Source organism: Haliotis rufescens, unplaced genomic scaffold (genome assembly GCF_023055435.1).
Source record: "Haliotis rufescens isolate VD_foot unplaced genomic scaffold, xgHalRufe1.0.p SCAF_41, whole genome shotgun sequence".
NCBI lineage: Eukaryota > Metazoa > Mollusca > Gastropoda > Lepetellida > Haliotidae > Haliotis > Haliotis rufescens.
In genome coordinates, this window is record NW_025964124.1 from 3,217,628 (window position 1) to 3,233,370 (window position 15,743).

Genomic DNA, 15,743 nt, shown 5'->3' on the forward strand with positions numbered 1-15,743 from the left:
ACAGCTAACGGGATCGGGTGACAACCCAGCTAACACACGACGTTGTCACTACGTTGTGGAAAGGTTGTGGATTGGTAACGTCGTGATATAACCTTGTCACAACGTTTTTATAACGTCAACGTGCAACGTTATTTCACAACGTTATAACAACGTTGCACATTCACGTTGTGAAAACGTTGTGCATCGGACATCGCACAACGTTTTGTAACTACGTTTCTGAAACGTCGGTGTAACGTTATAGAGTTCTCGATAGTCATAAAAGAATAGAACTGCTTTATAAAAAAAACATGAATTTGTCAGAATACCAAGGCAGTATTATGCATTACCTTTCTGTATATTCTGCATTTGAATTTTCATCTCTTAATACTAAAATTTCCAGAACGTAATTGCGTATCTATATGACAACGTTAGTATTACGTTACATTGTAACGATATTCCACAACGTAACAACAACGTTGCAAATAAACGTTGTGATAACGTTGTGCATTGGACATTACAAAACTTTTTGTAAAAGATGTTTATGAAACCACTTATAGATCTACCATCTCTACCATTTTGTTTAAACATTATATCTATTGACGAAATTATCTGTCTACTAAATGTTGCCACAAGCAAAATATTACAGAACATTTGCGGCGTGAGAGCGACTGCTAAAAAAAGTTTAGCCTGTTGCCTCGTGAAGTGACGTCAGAATGACGTCCCATTGTCGCGGAAGATTTGTTGTCACCAGCCATCTTAGTTCAAACTCACTCTGGATATATAACAACCAAGTGATTGTGCAGCAACTGGAACTGGACACATGATCTGTGAATTCGGATGAGGTAAGTTATTTTTTCAAAAGCAGTCTCCGCTTGTTGATATGTTTCTGAACATGCAGATAGTCAAATGATTTAAATGTATCGTATTATTCAGAAGTGGCGGGGTTTTGAATGCAGTTTGCCGGTCACTTTCACCGAGCGTCAGTGTTGATATTAATATTTCATACACAGAACATGATGTATAAAGAGGTGAAGGAGGCCCACGACGTTTTTCCATTTTATTATTTTATGGATACCAAGGGCAAGCAGTAGACCTATATGTTTGAGCAGAATTCAGTCTGGCGGCGTTTTGTGGCCGTCATATTATGTTCGGGTTTCGATGGTAAGCGTATAGCTCTGTAAATAGGCCTAACTTATGCATCGCCTTCTGACCACTGACAGTTATCGCCATTTCATCCTTGTTATTTCTGAAATCATTAGTATTTAAAGTTTACATGTACTAATCTTCTGACTTTGATTTTTTGTGAAACAATGTGGCTCATTCAGGCCATGGGAAAGGTTGAGTAGATTTCTCTTATACAGCGAAGAGGGAATCAAAACAATGGAAGTATTTTCAGATCGACTCTCTGTAGGCTGCTAGTTATAGCCCTAGTCTAAAGCGCTCAATGATGTTATGAAAAATTGTATTTTCGGGAAGAGACAGAAACATACTTGTTTCCGAAAAGGCCTAATTAGCACTGACTGAAGTAGCCTAAATGTGGATCATCTTGTTGTTGGTGCTGACTATAAACTATATTTTAGCAAGGCGCTTATCATGTATATTTTTAATATTTCAAAAAAAAGAATCAATTCATCATTTTCCGATAACTAGATCTATATTTTCTAATGAAAACGAGCAAAAGTAAAACGAGTCTCTCGTCGCGCGCTATAACGGGGTGTTTGCTGTATTGTCCTCGCTGGTGATGATAAGCTAGGCGACAGTCAATAGTTAAATATCACCATATATTGTCAGTGAGTTGTCATCGTTTGTTGATTATCTTTGTGTAGCCAATGTGCACCAATGAAAAATACAATGCAATTGATAGCAACCATATTCGTTCGGTTTTCGATCTCAATATGTTGCCACGTAGGCTACCACACTACAGAATTATATTTAACGATATTGAACTGTATTATTTTAATAAATGTAGTAACAAATTAATTTTATATGATACTTGGTTCTCTGAAACCTTTTGACAATGAGATGGTGATCGAAAACTGAACGAGTAAGTTCCAGTGCTCGCTACGAAATCGTACTGTAGCTATATAAACAGCGCTGCGATGAAGATGAGTAATTATTTACAATGCCTCTCTAATATATCTGTTCTCGTTTGGATTCCGGTTTAGAAGGTCCCCAACAAACCATAATTGTACAACATGATTGTGTGTCATTGTACTGACATGATTGTGTGTCATTGTACTGACATGATTGTGTGTCATTGTACAACATGATTGTGTGTCATTGTCCAACATGATTGTGTGTCATTGTACTAACATGATTGTGTGTCATTGTACTAACATGATTGTGTGTCATTGTACTAACATGATTGTGTGTCATTGTACTAACATGATTGTGTGTCATTGTACTCTGACAGAGGTTGTGAGACGTGGCTCACTATAACAATCACTGGTTTGCCTGACCGGTTTGTCAGACCGGTGTATATGGAAACCAAATTACATTAGGTGTTTGTTTTATGATGGTACTCATAATTTTGTTTCTTATATCTGTAGCCTGAGATATTTCCGATCGGACGTTATACATGGGGGCTTTAGATTTACAGTTTTTCCTACATTTTAGGCAATTATACAATGTATGTTTTTGGATAGACTATAGATTTAAATGTATGCTTATTAAATATAGTTCTAGTTTTGACTTTTTTATATGTTTTCGTTGCAGCAAGGGGGAAAATGTTACACGACCATTCCAGGAGATAAAATCAAGAATGTTGAATCATTGAGGAACACACCAAATAAACCCTGGGCTGTGAATTATGTTAACGTAAGTACAATTGTTTACAGTTACATTCCATTGTCTATATCTATGTTAATTGTTTGCTTGTTTTTGTTTTGCTTTAAATGAATGCTACATACACCCTCTATTGTCCTATATACACACAAATACATCCACATACACCCTCTCTTATCCTTTATACACAAATATACATCTGATGTTGTCCTATATACACACATATACATCAACATACACCCTCTATTGTCCTATATGCACACATATACATCCACATACACCCTCTATTGTCCTATATACACACATATACATCCACATACACCCTCTATTGTCCTATATGCACACATATACATCCACATACACCCTCTATTGTCCTATATGCACACATATACATCCACATGCTCCCTCTATTGTCCTATATACACACATATACATCCACATACTCCCTCTGTTGTCCTTTATACACAAATATACATCTGATGTTGTCCTATATACACACATATACATCCACATACACCCTCTATTGTCCTATATACACACATATACATCCACATACACCCTCTGTCGTCCTTTATACATACATATACATCCACATACACCCTCTATTGTCCTATATACACACATATACATCCACATACTCCCTCTGTCGTCCTTTATACATACATATACATCCACATACACACTCTATTGTCCTATATACACACATATACATCCAAATACACCCTCTGTTGTCCTTAATACACACAAATACATCGACTTACCCCCTCTACTGTCCTATATACACACATATACATCCACATACACCCTTTATTGTCCTTTATACACAAATATACATCCACATACTCCCTCTACTGTCCTATATACACACATATACATCCAAATACTCCCTCTGTCGTCCTTTATACATACATATACATCCACATACACACTCTATTGTCCTATATACACACATATACATCCACATACTCCCTCTGTTGTCCTATATACACACATATACATCCACATACACCCTCTATTGTCCTATATACACACATATACATCCAAATACTCCCTCTATTGTCCTATATACACACATATACATCCACATACACCCTTTATTGTCCTTTATACACAAATATACATCCACATACTCCCTCTACTGTCCTATATACACACATATACATCCACATACTCCCTCTGTCGTCCTTTATACATACATATACATCCACATACACACTCTATTGTCCTATATACACACATATACATCCACATACACCCTCTGTTGTCCTATATGCACACATATACATCCACATACACCCTCTATTGTCCTATATGCACACATATACATCCACATACTCCCTCTGTTGTCCTTTATACACAAATATACATCTGATGTTGTCCTATATACACACATATACATCCACATACACCCTCTATTGTCCTATATACACACATATCCATCCACATACACCCTCTGTCGTCCTTTATACATACATATACATCCACATACACACTCTATTGTCCTATATACACACATATACATCCACATACTCCCTCTGTCGTCCTTTATACATACATATACATCCACATACACACTCTATTGTCCTATATACACACATATACATCCAAATACACCCTCTGTTGTCCTTAATACACACAAATACATCGACTTACCCCCTCTACTGTCCTATATACACACATATACATCCACATACACCCTTTATTGTCCTTTATACACAAATATACATCAATATACTCCCTCTACTGTCCTATATACACACATATACATCCACATACTCCCTCTGTCGTCCTTTATACATACATATACATCCACATACACACTCTATTGTCCTATATACACACATAAACATCCAAATACACCCTCTATTGTCCTATATACACACATATACATCCACATACACCCTCTGTTGTCCTATATACACACATATACATCCACATACACCCTCTATTGTCCTATATACACATATATACATCCATATACACCCTCTATTGTCCTATATACACACATATACATCCACATACACCCTCTGCTGTCCTATATACACACATATACATCCACATACACCCTCTATTGTCCTATATACACACATATACATCCATATACACCCTCTATTGTCCTATATACACACATATACATCCACATACTCCCTCTGTTGTTTTATATACACACATATACATCCACATACTCCCTCTGTTGTCTTTTATACACACATATACATCCACATACACCCTCTATTGTCCTATATACACACATATCCATCCACATACACCCTCTGTTGTCCTATATACACACATATACATCCACATACACCCTCTATTGTCCTATATACACACATATACATCCACATACACCCTCTATTGTCCTATATACACACATAAACATCCATATACACCCTCTATTGTCCTATATACACACATATACATCCACATACACCCTCTGTTGTCCTATATACACACATATACATCCCCATACACCCACTGTTGTCCTATATACACACATATACATCCCCATACACCCACTATTGTCCTATATACACACATATACATCCAAATACACCCTCTATTGTCCTATATACACACATATACATCCACATATACCCTCTATTGTCCTATATACACACATATACATCCACATACTCCCTCTGTTGTCTTATATACACACATATACATCCACATACACCCTCTATTGCCCTATATACACACATATACATCCACATACACCCTCTATTGTCCTATATACACACATATACATCCTTATACACCCTCTGTTGTCCTATATACACACATATACATCCACATACACCCTCTGTTGTCCTATATACACACATATACATCCACATACACCCTCTGTTGTCCTTTATACACACATATACATCCACATACACCCTCTGTTGTCCTATATACACACATATACATCCACATACACCCTCTGTTGTCCTATATACACACATATACATCCACATACACCCTCTGTTGTCCTATATACACACATATACATCCACATACATCCTGTATTGTCCTATATACACACATATACATCAATATACACCCTCTATTGTCCTATATACACACATATACATCCACATACACCCTCTATTGTCCTATATACACACATATACATCTACATACTCCCTCTATTGTCCTATATACACACATATACATCCACATACTCCTTCTCCTGTCCTTTATACACACATATACATCCACATACACACTCTATTGTCCTATATATACAGATATACATCCACATACACACTCTATTGTCCTATATACACACATATACATCCACATACACCCTCTGTTGTCCTATATACACACATATACATTCACATATACCCTCTATTGTCCTTTATACACACATATACATCCACATACTCCCTCTGTTGTCCTATATACACACATATACATCCACATACTCCCTCTGTTGTCCTAAAGAGATATTGATATGAGATCTTACTTGTTTGGCATTCAAACTTCACACATTTTGTGAAATATGTATGATTAAAACAAATCGAACATAGAGGAATGACACTGACAGACATTGACATTTGATTTATTAAGAACAATATCATGTTTAGTGAGGGTTGGGGTTAATGTTAGGGTTAGTGCAAGAGGGTTAGGGTTAATGTTTTGGCTAGGGTTAATGTTAGGGTCAGTGCAAGATATAATGTTATGGTTTGGGTTAATGTTATGGTTAGGGTTAAGATTAGGGTTAACTTTAGGGTTAATGTTATGGTTAGGGTTAATGTTAGGGTTAATGTTAGGGTTAATGTTATGGTTAGGGTTAATGTTAGGGTTAATGTTAGGGTAAGGGTTAAGGTTAGGGTTAATGTTAGGGTTAGGGTTAAGGTTAGGGTTAATGTTATGGCTAGGGTTAATGTTATGGTTATGGTTAATGTTATGGTTATGGTTAAGGTTAGGGATAATATTATGGTTAGGGTTAATGTTAGGGTTAATGTTAGGGTTTATGTTAGGGTTAGTGCAAGAGGTCAGAGGCCGCACCAGCCTACTGATTTTTGTCTATCTCTCCTCTCTGCAAATATCCTTTCAAATCAAATTAAACTTAAAGTTTCTATAAATTTAAAATTTCTTTCTCAAATTAAATTAAACCTAACATTTCAAATGAATTAAATTTTCAATCAAATTAAAATTACATTTTACCATTAAATTCCATATGAATTTACATATTTTTTTGTTTAGATAAGAATGCATCAACACCAACATTTAAGTACACTGCAGATCGACTTCCTCCGCAGACACCGGAGTTTAAGGGCAGATGTTGGAATTCGCCTCAACAATAACATGCCTCCGGTATAGAACAGAAGTGGCTATTCACAACAGGAGCGTAGTGCAATTACTGTAATGAGACGATCTTATCCAGGTGTTATGTTTTAGGCCTGCCACACCCAGGTCTTCGTGCAGCCCCACCCTGGTCACACCCAGGTCTTCGTGCAGCCCCACCCTGGTCACACCCAGGTCTTCGTGTAGCCCCACCCTGGTCACACCCAGGTCTTCGTGTAGCCCCACCCTGGTCACACCCAGGTCTTCGTGTAGCCCCACCCTGGTCACACCCAGGTCTTCGTGTAGCCCCACCCTGGTCACACCCAGGTCTTCGTGTAGCCCCACCCTGGTCACACCCAGGTCTTCGTGCAGCCCCACCCTGGTCACACCCAGGTCTTCGTGCAGCCCCACCCTGGTCAATTACTCGTGGCCTCCGAGAATCCCAGTGACCAGACAAGATGGCGAAATGGGGGTACGATAGGAGGCACGTCAACGTCCCAAGTTGTCCAAGTGTTCGGCAAACACAGGATCGCACCGCCCCATCAAATGCGTGCGTGCGTGCGTGCGTGCGTGCGTGCGTGCGTGCGTCTGCTTGTACTAATCCGGACAAATGGCGAATTTATAGTTCTCGCCCACTGAGATACCATGCCGCAGTTTAACATGAATACACCACCCAGACACAGTATACTGAGCCGACCAGTCCTTGTGTTTCCTCTTTAATGCCAAGTGCCAGTCATGGTAACAACAAGTACCATCTTTTGCTATCGTGCCTTTTGGTATGACGCGACCGGGGATCGAACCCACGATCTGCGCTCTGCTGGCAGACGCTCTATCCATTAGACCACGGAGGCGGTCACATCAATGATGACGACAACGATGACGACGACGATGACGATGACGATGACGGTGCACCCACGTCTGTGTGACGTTTTCATCAACCAACACGAACACGTAGATATTTAGAAACTTCAGATATATTTATTTAATTTCTTTCACAGTGAAAAAGCCTGAATGACAAGATGCACATGTTAATCACTGGAGGATGAATTTAGTCAGTTACATAGTCACTCTGATCACGTGACAGATGTGTGAGTGACTGAACAGGAACCACGTGACTAGAGAGCACATGTTGAAGCAGGAGTACAATATAGCCATTCCTGCTGGTCACGTGATCTCGTGACAGGGATCGGGATCTAAAGATGCCCTATGTACAGATACTCATATAGATGAAAGTAGGACGTAAAACACATGTTAAGAAAATCTAAACGAACACGTCAACAAACAAACAAATGTCATGGATACAAATAAATACGTAAAAAGTCCCGAAGGACAAATAGTTGGCCCTCATGCCCCCCCCCCCCCCCCCGAAAAAAACCAACCCTCACACCTCCACCCACATTTTGATTGGACTATGCATAGACCCGTTAGTCCAGCCAAAATATACCTCCATCATTGCAGCCTAGTTCGGCAAGGGTGGGAACTTGACTTTGTCAGTCAGCTGCCTCTCTTGCCTGCCTACTTCTCCTCGTCAGACATGTCCTCGGTGGGAATTTGACTTTGTCAGTCAGCTGCCTCTCTTGCCTGCCTACTTCTCCTCGTCAGACATGTCCTCGGTGAGGACCATGCTGGTGGTGATTATCTTCCTCCTCAACGTGTTCGACTTCACGGGCACCGCCTCCACCTGCTGCAGCACGCCGACGATATCGCTGAGACTCTGCATCACGACCTTAGCCGCGTCAAACAGGTTCTGGTTGGGGAACACCACTGACGTCACTTCCTGTTTCCGGTAAAGTTTCAGGGCTAAAGCTGTCATCCGGGTGGTTGCACAGTTCTTGAAAACTGGAAGTGGACAGACGAACTCGGACTTGGCCACGAGTTTGGACACATTGGGCGTCTCCCTGACCACTGCGGAAGACACGGCCTTCAGTTTTGACCACTTGTGACCATTTCCTCTCCGTGATTTCTCCATCGACTCAATCAGTCTGTCCAGGTTACAGACCAGTGCACGTGAGAAGTCGGCGATCCTGTGTTTCGTTTCCTCTCGTTTCGCCATCACTCCGTAATGCTCCATCAACTGCTGAAGCTTAGTCGTCCCGTCATGCAGTGCGGTGCTCGGGTCGCCTTCCTCAGTGAGCACCTCGGCTGCATCCCGACACGCGATTTGGAAGGCACTGCGCATGTCAGCCTTTGCACTCAGTAACACAGCCTTCTCGTATTTGTCTGGGTCTTTGAGGGCGGTGAGGCGATCGCTGAACCTTATCGTCCTGGTCACGTGATGAGTGTCGCCTTCAGCGTCGCAGTACTCCAGTTGTATACGCATGACGTCGTTGTCAGAGTCTTTCTTGTAGCCGGATAGATCGATGGCGATGCTGAAGTGCTTCTGACTTCCGGCTGGCAAGTCGTGCAGGTAGTACATGATGTTGGGTACTTTCTTCTCAGTCCGCCGTCGCCTGACGCTGTGCTCGCGCGTGCACTTCTCCTCCACGAGGGCCGCGCCGTTGTCCGGCTTGATGTCCAGGGTCACGTACTGAGCAATGGCGGACTTCCGCAACAGGAGCGGAATCAGCATGTCTACTTCCGGGTGCGCGAGATCGCTGTCGACGTAGTAGTAAGCGTCGTTGCCGCAGTACTTCGAGACGAGGTACATAGCCTGAGACACGTGACCACCCGTCGTCACGCAGGCCACACTTAGCCACTGTTCAGCGTTCTGGTTGCGGGGGTCGGGGTTTGAATCCCGGATTCGCTGACGCACGGCATGAACAACCTCGTCCGCGTTCGTGATTCCGGAGTTGATCTCGCCGTCCGAGAAGACGATGATGGCGTTCCGGTAGGCGGGGCTGCAACAAACGAAGTCAACTGTGATGACGCACCTGCTTCATGATGTGAATACACAATGCCATTGAGACGTGGTCAAATGTACCTACAAGTTGTTGGACTTTTTGTGGAAGCCTCGGTGGCTGAGTGGGTTAGGTCGCTACTTTGTGTGCAGGCAATTAGGTGCCTCACTCTGGCAGTGTGGGTTCGAATCCCTGACTGGACACAACCAAAAAAGTTACAAAGAAAGTGGTATCCCAAATATAACATTTGTTACATTTGATCACTTTCTAAATGGCATTGTGCATTTACTAGGATTGTAGCTATGGTCAGCTTGGCCTGTCAACGAGACAACAGACTGGGGCGGGGCGCGCTGGGGCAAAGGGTGCTGTAAGACATTCAACGCCCGAAAAGTTCCAGAATCTGAACTCTTACTAAGTAGTGTTATCCCAAATATTACATTGCTTACGGCTCAATGATATTTACACCAATACTATGTACACTTGTCCTACCACCTGATGGACCTGCGGGGGCACGGGTGGCCCTGTCGTCTAAGGCGCCGCGATTCACTATGCAGAGTTGCGTCCCTTGGGCACGCTAGAAACCTATGATTGTGGGTTCGAATCCTGGTTCGGCCCGATTATGTTTCTAGGTTTGTCAGCACCAAACCCGTGCTCGTGGGTTTCGCCGAAGTGGTAAACATCTGAGACCTGCATCACTTCGGGCTTTCCTCCCACAGTAAGCTGACACGCCGTGATATAACTGGAATACTGTTAAAAGCGGCGATAAGCCCAACTCACTCACTCACTCACTGATGGACCTACACTACGTACTCGCTAGCCTGGTGTCCAGACTTCAGCAGGTCCACTGCCCTGTGAATGCCCTGTACCAGGTCAGTACAGCTGTCGATGGCCTTGTCCAACGCCGTGATGGTCTCCTTCAGGTTACCCTGGTAACGGAAGAAAGAGTAGTGCTTGATAAGTACCCGTGTTGATGTCTCGACCCATGCAGTGACCGACGTGCACCGTGGAGGCCTTAGTTTACAAAGATGGATTTTGCGAGCATTAAGTAAACTACCAAACTGATGGTATGTAAGCTTGGTGTGAACACCCAAACTGGCATTGACGACACTGTACGAATATAAAATTATTGTTAAATCCCCGATTCCCGTGACACGAATACCCCACTCCTGTCTGTTTTCATGTTCATACTCAAGTTCTGCACAACTTTTGAGATATAAGCTATCTCTGTGCTTACCCTTGACGTGGAGTCGACCTTGGTGAGGGGGCACACGACGCGCGTCTCCTCCCCAAAGGCGACGATCCCGAAGTAGTCGTCCCCTTCCTCCATGACGTCCACGAGGTCGGCTGCCATCTTCTTGAGTTTACTCAACTTAGAGTGCTGTCTGCTTCGTCCACACTTGAGCAGCATACTTCCGCTGACGTCAAACACGCACACCACGCGCAGCTTCACTTTGTCGATGACGTCGTGATGCAAGGTCGAAAGTTCAAGGACACCGCGCAGCTGAAGAAAACATTTATGTGACGTACACCACACATTCAGTGTTACACGTATACCACACGTTCATGTGACGTACACCACACATTCAGTGTTACACGTATACCACACGTTCATGTGACGTACACCACACATTCAGTGTTACACATATACCACACGTTTATGTGACGTACACCACACATTCAGTGCTACACGTATACAACACGTTCATGTGACGTACACCACATGTTCAGTGTTACACGTTTACCACGCGTTTATGTGACGTACACCACACATTCGGTGCTACACGTATACCACACGTTTATGCGACGTACACCACACATTCAGTGTTACACGTATATCACACGTTTATGTGACGTACACCACACATTCAGTGCTACACGTATACCACACGTTTATGTGACGTACACCACACATTCAGTGTTACACGTATATCACACGTTTATGTGACGTACACCACACATTCAGTGTTACACGTATACCACACATTTATATGTGTATATTAAGACAACACATTCAGAGTTTATACACTGAATCGTGCAGAGTTGCGTCCCTTGGGCACGCCAGATTGTGATGTTTCTAGGTTTGTCAGCACCATACTTCGTGGGTTTCACCGAAGTGGTAAACGTCTAACACCTGCATCACTTCGGGCTTTCCTCCCACATTAATCTGACACGCCGTGATATAACTGGAATACTGTTAAAAGCGGCGTTAAACCCAACTCACTCACTCACTCACTCATCTACCCCGTCTCTCCGTCTCTCCGTCTACCCTGAGTGTGACGAGGTTGGACGTAGTGTGACGTACCATATTCTGCGACTCCGTCAAAAACACTTCAAAGTCCACACAGTCCACCTCCGTCTTGCCTGTCAGAAACACAGATGACGTCAGCAATAGAAGAGATGACGTCAGCAATAGAAGAGATGACGTCCTCAATAGAGGATGTGACGTCAGCAATAGAGGAGATGAAATTTTGTTATTATTGTTTTTAATGTCATATAAGTTTCAAAGTTAAACAATTAAACCGCCGATTGCCTCATGTTTTTGTTTTGTACAATTGATCATTGAAGGACATTGTGGTGAAGCTGTTGTCCTTTGTGGACAGATGGAGCAAGTGTTGGAGACGAATAATTAGAATTCGAGACGATGACCCCGGAAATGTGCTAACAAAATAGACGTAAATAAATAGCAATGATCGCAAACTTGCGACACGTCGCAACCCCGATGTTACTTTCAGGGAACGTTGAATAAACCACGTCGCAGTGGCGGGACGTCGCAGAGATGTCGTAATGTTACATTCCCCGGATGAAGGAGCGAGACGTATGGTAATTAGGTCTTCTGAGCTTCTTAACTTAAAACAAGTCCTCAAAATAGTTCCCAAGTTGGACACGCCGGAAACCTGTCAGCCTTTAAATCTCAGAGTTAGGGTGTATCTGTATCTGTACCCTGTATCTATACCCTGTATCTGTATCTGTACCCTGTACCTGTATCCTGTATCTATACCCTGTATCTATATCCTGTATCTATATCCATACCCTGTATCTATATCCCGTATCTATACCCTGTATCTGTTTCTGTACCCTGTATCTATATCTGTACCCTGTATCTATATCTGTACCCTGTATCTATATATGTACCCTGTATCTATATCTGTACCCTGTATCTATATTCATACCCTGTATCTATATCCTGTATCTATACCCTGTATCTATACCCTGTATCTATATCCATACCCTGTATCTATATCTATACCCTGTATCTATACCCTGTATCTATATCTATACCCTGTATCTGTATCTATACCCTATATCTGTATCTATACCCTGTATCTATATCTATACCCTGTATCTATACCCTGTATCTGTATCTATACCCTGTATCTATATCTATACCCTGTATCTATACCCTGTATCTATATCTATACCCTGTATCTGTATCTATACCCTGTATCTATATCTGTACCCTGTATCTGTATCTATACCCTGTATCTATACCCTGTATCTGTATCTATACCCTGTATCTGTATCTATACCCTGTATCTGTATCTATACCCTGTATCTATATCTATACCCTGTATCTGTATCTATACCCTGTATCTGTATCTATACCCTGTATCTGTATCTATACCCTGTATCTGTATCTATACCCTGTATCTGTATTTATACCCTGTATCTGTATCTATACCCTGTATCTGTATTTATACCCTGTATCTATACCCTGTATCTATATCTATACCCTGTATCTATACCCTGTATCTATACCCTGTATCTGTATCTATACCCTGTATCTATACCCTGTATCTGTATCTATACCCTGTATCTATATCTATACCCTGTATCTATATCTATACCCTGTATCTATATCCTGTATCTATATCTATACCCTGTATCTGTATCTATACCCTGTATCTGTATCTATACCCTGTATCTGTATCTATACCCTGTATCTATACCCTGTATCTATATCTATACCCTGTATCTATACTCTGTATCTATACCCTGTATCTGTATCTATACCCTGTATCTGTATCTATACCCTGTACCTGTATCTATACCCTGTATCTATATCTATACCCTGTATCTGTATCTATACCCTGTATCTATACCCTGTATCTATATCTATACCCTGTATCTATATCTATACCCTATATCTGTATCTATACCCTGTATCTATATCTATACCCTGTATCTGTATCTATACCCTGTATCTATACCCTGTATCTATATCTATACCCTGTATCTATATCTATATCCTGTATCTGTATCTATACCCTGTATCTATATCTATACCCTATATCTGTATCTATACCCTGTATCTGTATCTATACCCTGTATCTGTATCAATACCCTGTATCTGTTTCTGTACCCTGTATCTATATCTGCACCTTGTATCTATATTCATACCCTGTATCTATATCCTGTATCTATATCTATACCCTGTATCTATACCCTGTATCTATATCCATACCCTGTATCTATATCCATACCCTGTATCTATATCCTGTATCTATATCTATACCCTGTATCTATACCCTGTATCTATATCCTGTATCTATATCTATACCCTGTATCTATACCCTGTATCTATACCCTGTATCAATACCCTGTATCTGTTTCTGTACCCTGTATCTATATCTGCACCTTGTATCTATATTCATACCCTGTATCTATATCCTGTATCTATATCTATACCCTGTATCTATACCCTGTATCTATATCCATACCCTGTATCTATATCCATATCCTGTATCTATATCCATACCCTGTATCTATATCCTGTATCTATATCCATACCCTGTATCTATATCCATACCCTGTATCTATATCTGTACCCTGTATCTATATTCATAACCTGTATCTATATCCTGTATCTATATCCATACCCTGTATCTATATCTGTACCCTGTATCTATATCTGTACCCTGTATCTATATTCATACCCTGTATCTATATCCTGTATCTATATCCATACCCTGTATCTATATCTGTACCCAGTATCTATATCTGTACCCTGTATCTATATTCATACCCTGTATCTATATCCTGTATCTATATCTATACCCTGTATCTATACCCTGTATCTATATCCATACCCTGTATCTATATCCATACCCTGTATCAATATCTGTACCCTGTATCTATATCTGTACCCTGTATCTATATTCATACCCTGTATCTATATCCTGTATCTATATCTAAACCCTGTATCTACACCCTGTATCTGTATCTATACCCTGTATCTGTATCTATACCCTGTATCTGTATCAATACCCTGTATCTGTATCAATACCCTGTATCTGTATCTATACCCTGTATCTGTATCAATACCCTGTATCTGTATCAATACCCTGTATCTGTATCAATACCCTGTATCTGTATCTATACCCTGTATCTGTATCTATACCCTGTATCTGTATCTATACCCTGTATCTGTATCTATACCCTATATCTGTATCTATACCCTGTATCTGTATCTATACCCTGTATCTGTATCTATACCCTATATCTGTATCTATACCCTGTATGTGTATCTATACCCTGTATCTATATCTATACCCTGTATCTGTATCTATACCCTGTATCTATATCTATACCCTATATCTGTATCTATACCCTGTATCTGTATCTATACCCTGTATCTATACCCTATATCTGTATCTATACCCTGTATCTATATCTATACCCTGTATCTGTATCAATACCCTGTATCTGTATCTATACCCTGTATCTGTATCTATACCCTGTATCTGTATCTATACCCTATATCTGTATCTATACCCTGTATCTATATCTATACCCTGTATCTGTATCTATACCCTGTATCTATACCCTGTATCTATATCTATACCCTGTATCTATATCTATACC

General features: G+C 41.1%; 1 protein-coding gene across 16 annotated transcripts in view; it reads right to left on the reverse strand.

Moving 5' to 3' along the window:
• Positions 1-8,000: 8,000 nt before the first annotated feature.
• Positions 8,001-15,743, reverse strand: part of LOC124129069 — a 56,527-nt gene continuing 48,784 nt past the window's right edge. For 15 of the 16 annotated variants that reach the window (XM_048382832.1, XM_048382836.1, XM_048382833.1 and 12 more), the window contains 4 exons: positions 12,184-12,242; positions 11,116-11,382; positions 10,692-10,807; positions 8,001-9,881 (listed from right to left, as the gene is read on the reverse strand). In XM_048382832.1, the coding sequence (XP_048238789.1) occupies positions 8,630-9,881; positions 10,692-10,807; positions 11,116-11,382; positions 12,184-12,242 (1,694 nt within the window). In that variant the 3' untranslated portion in view covers positions 8,001-8,629. The remainder of the gene's footprint in view (positions 9,882-10,691; positions 10,808-11,115; positions 11,383-12,183; positions 12,243-15,743) is intronic. The other variant, XM_048382830.1, reaches the window with a different exon arrangement.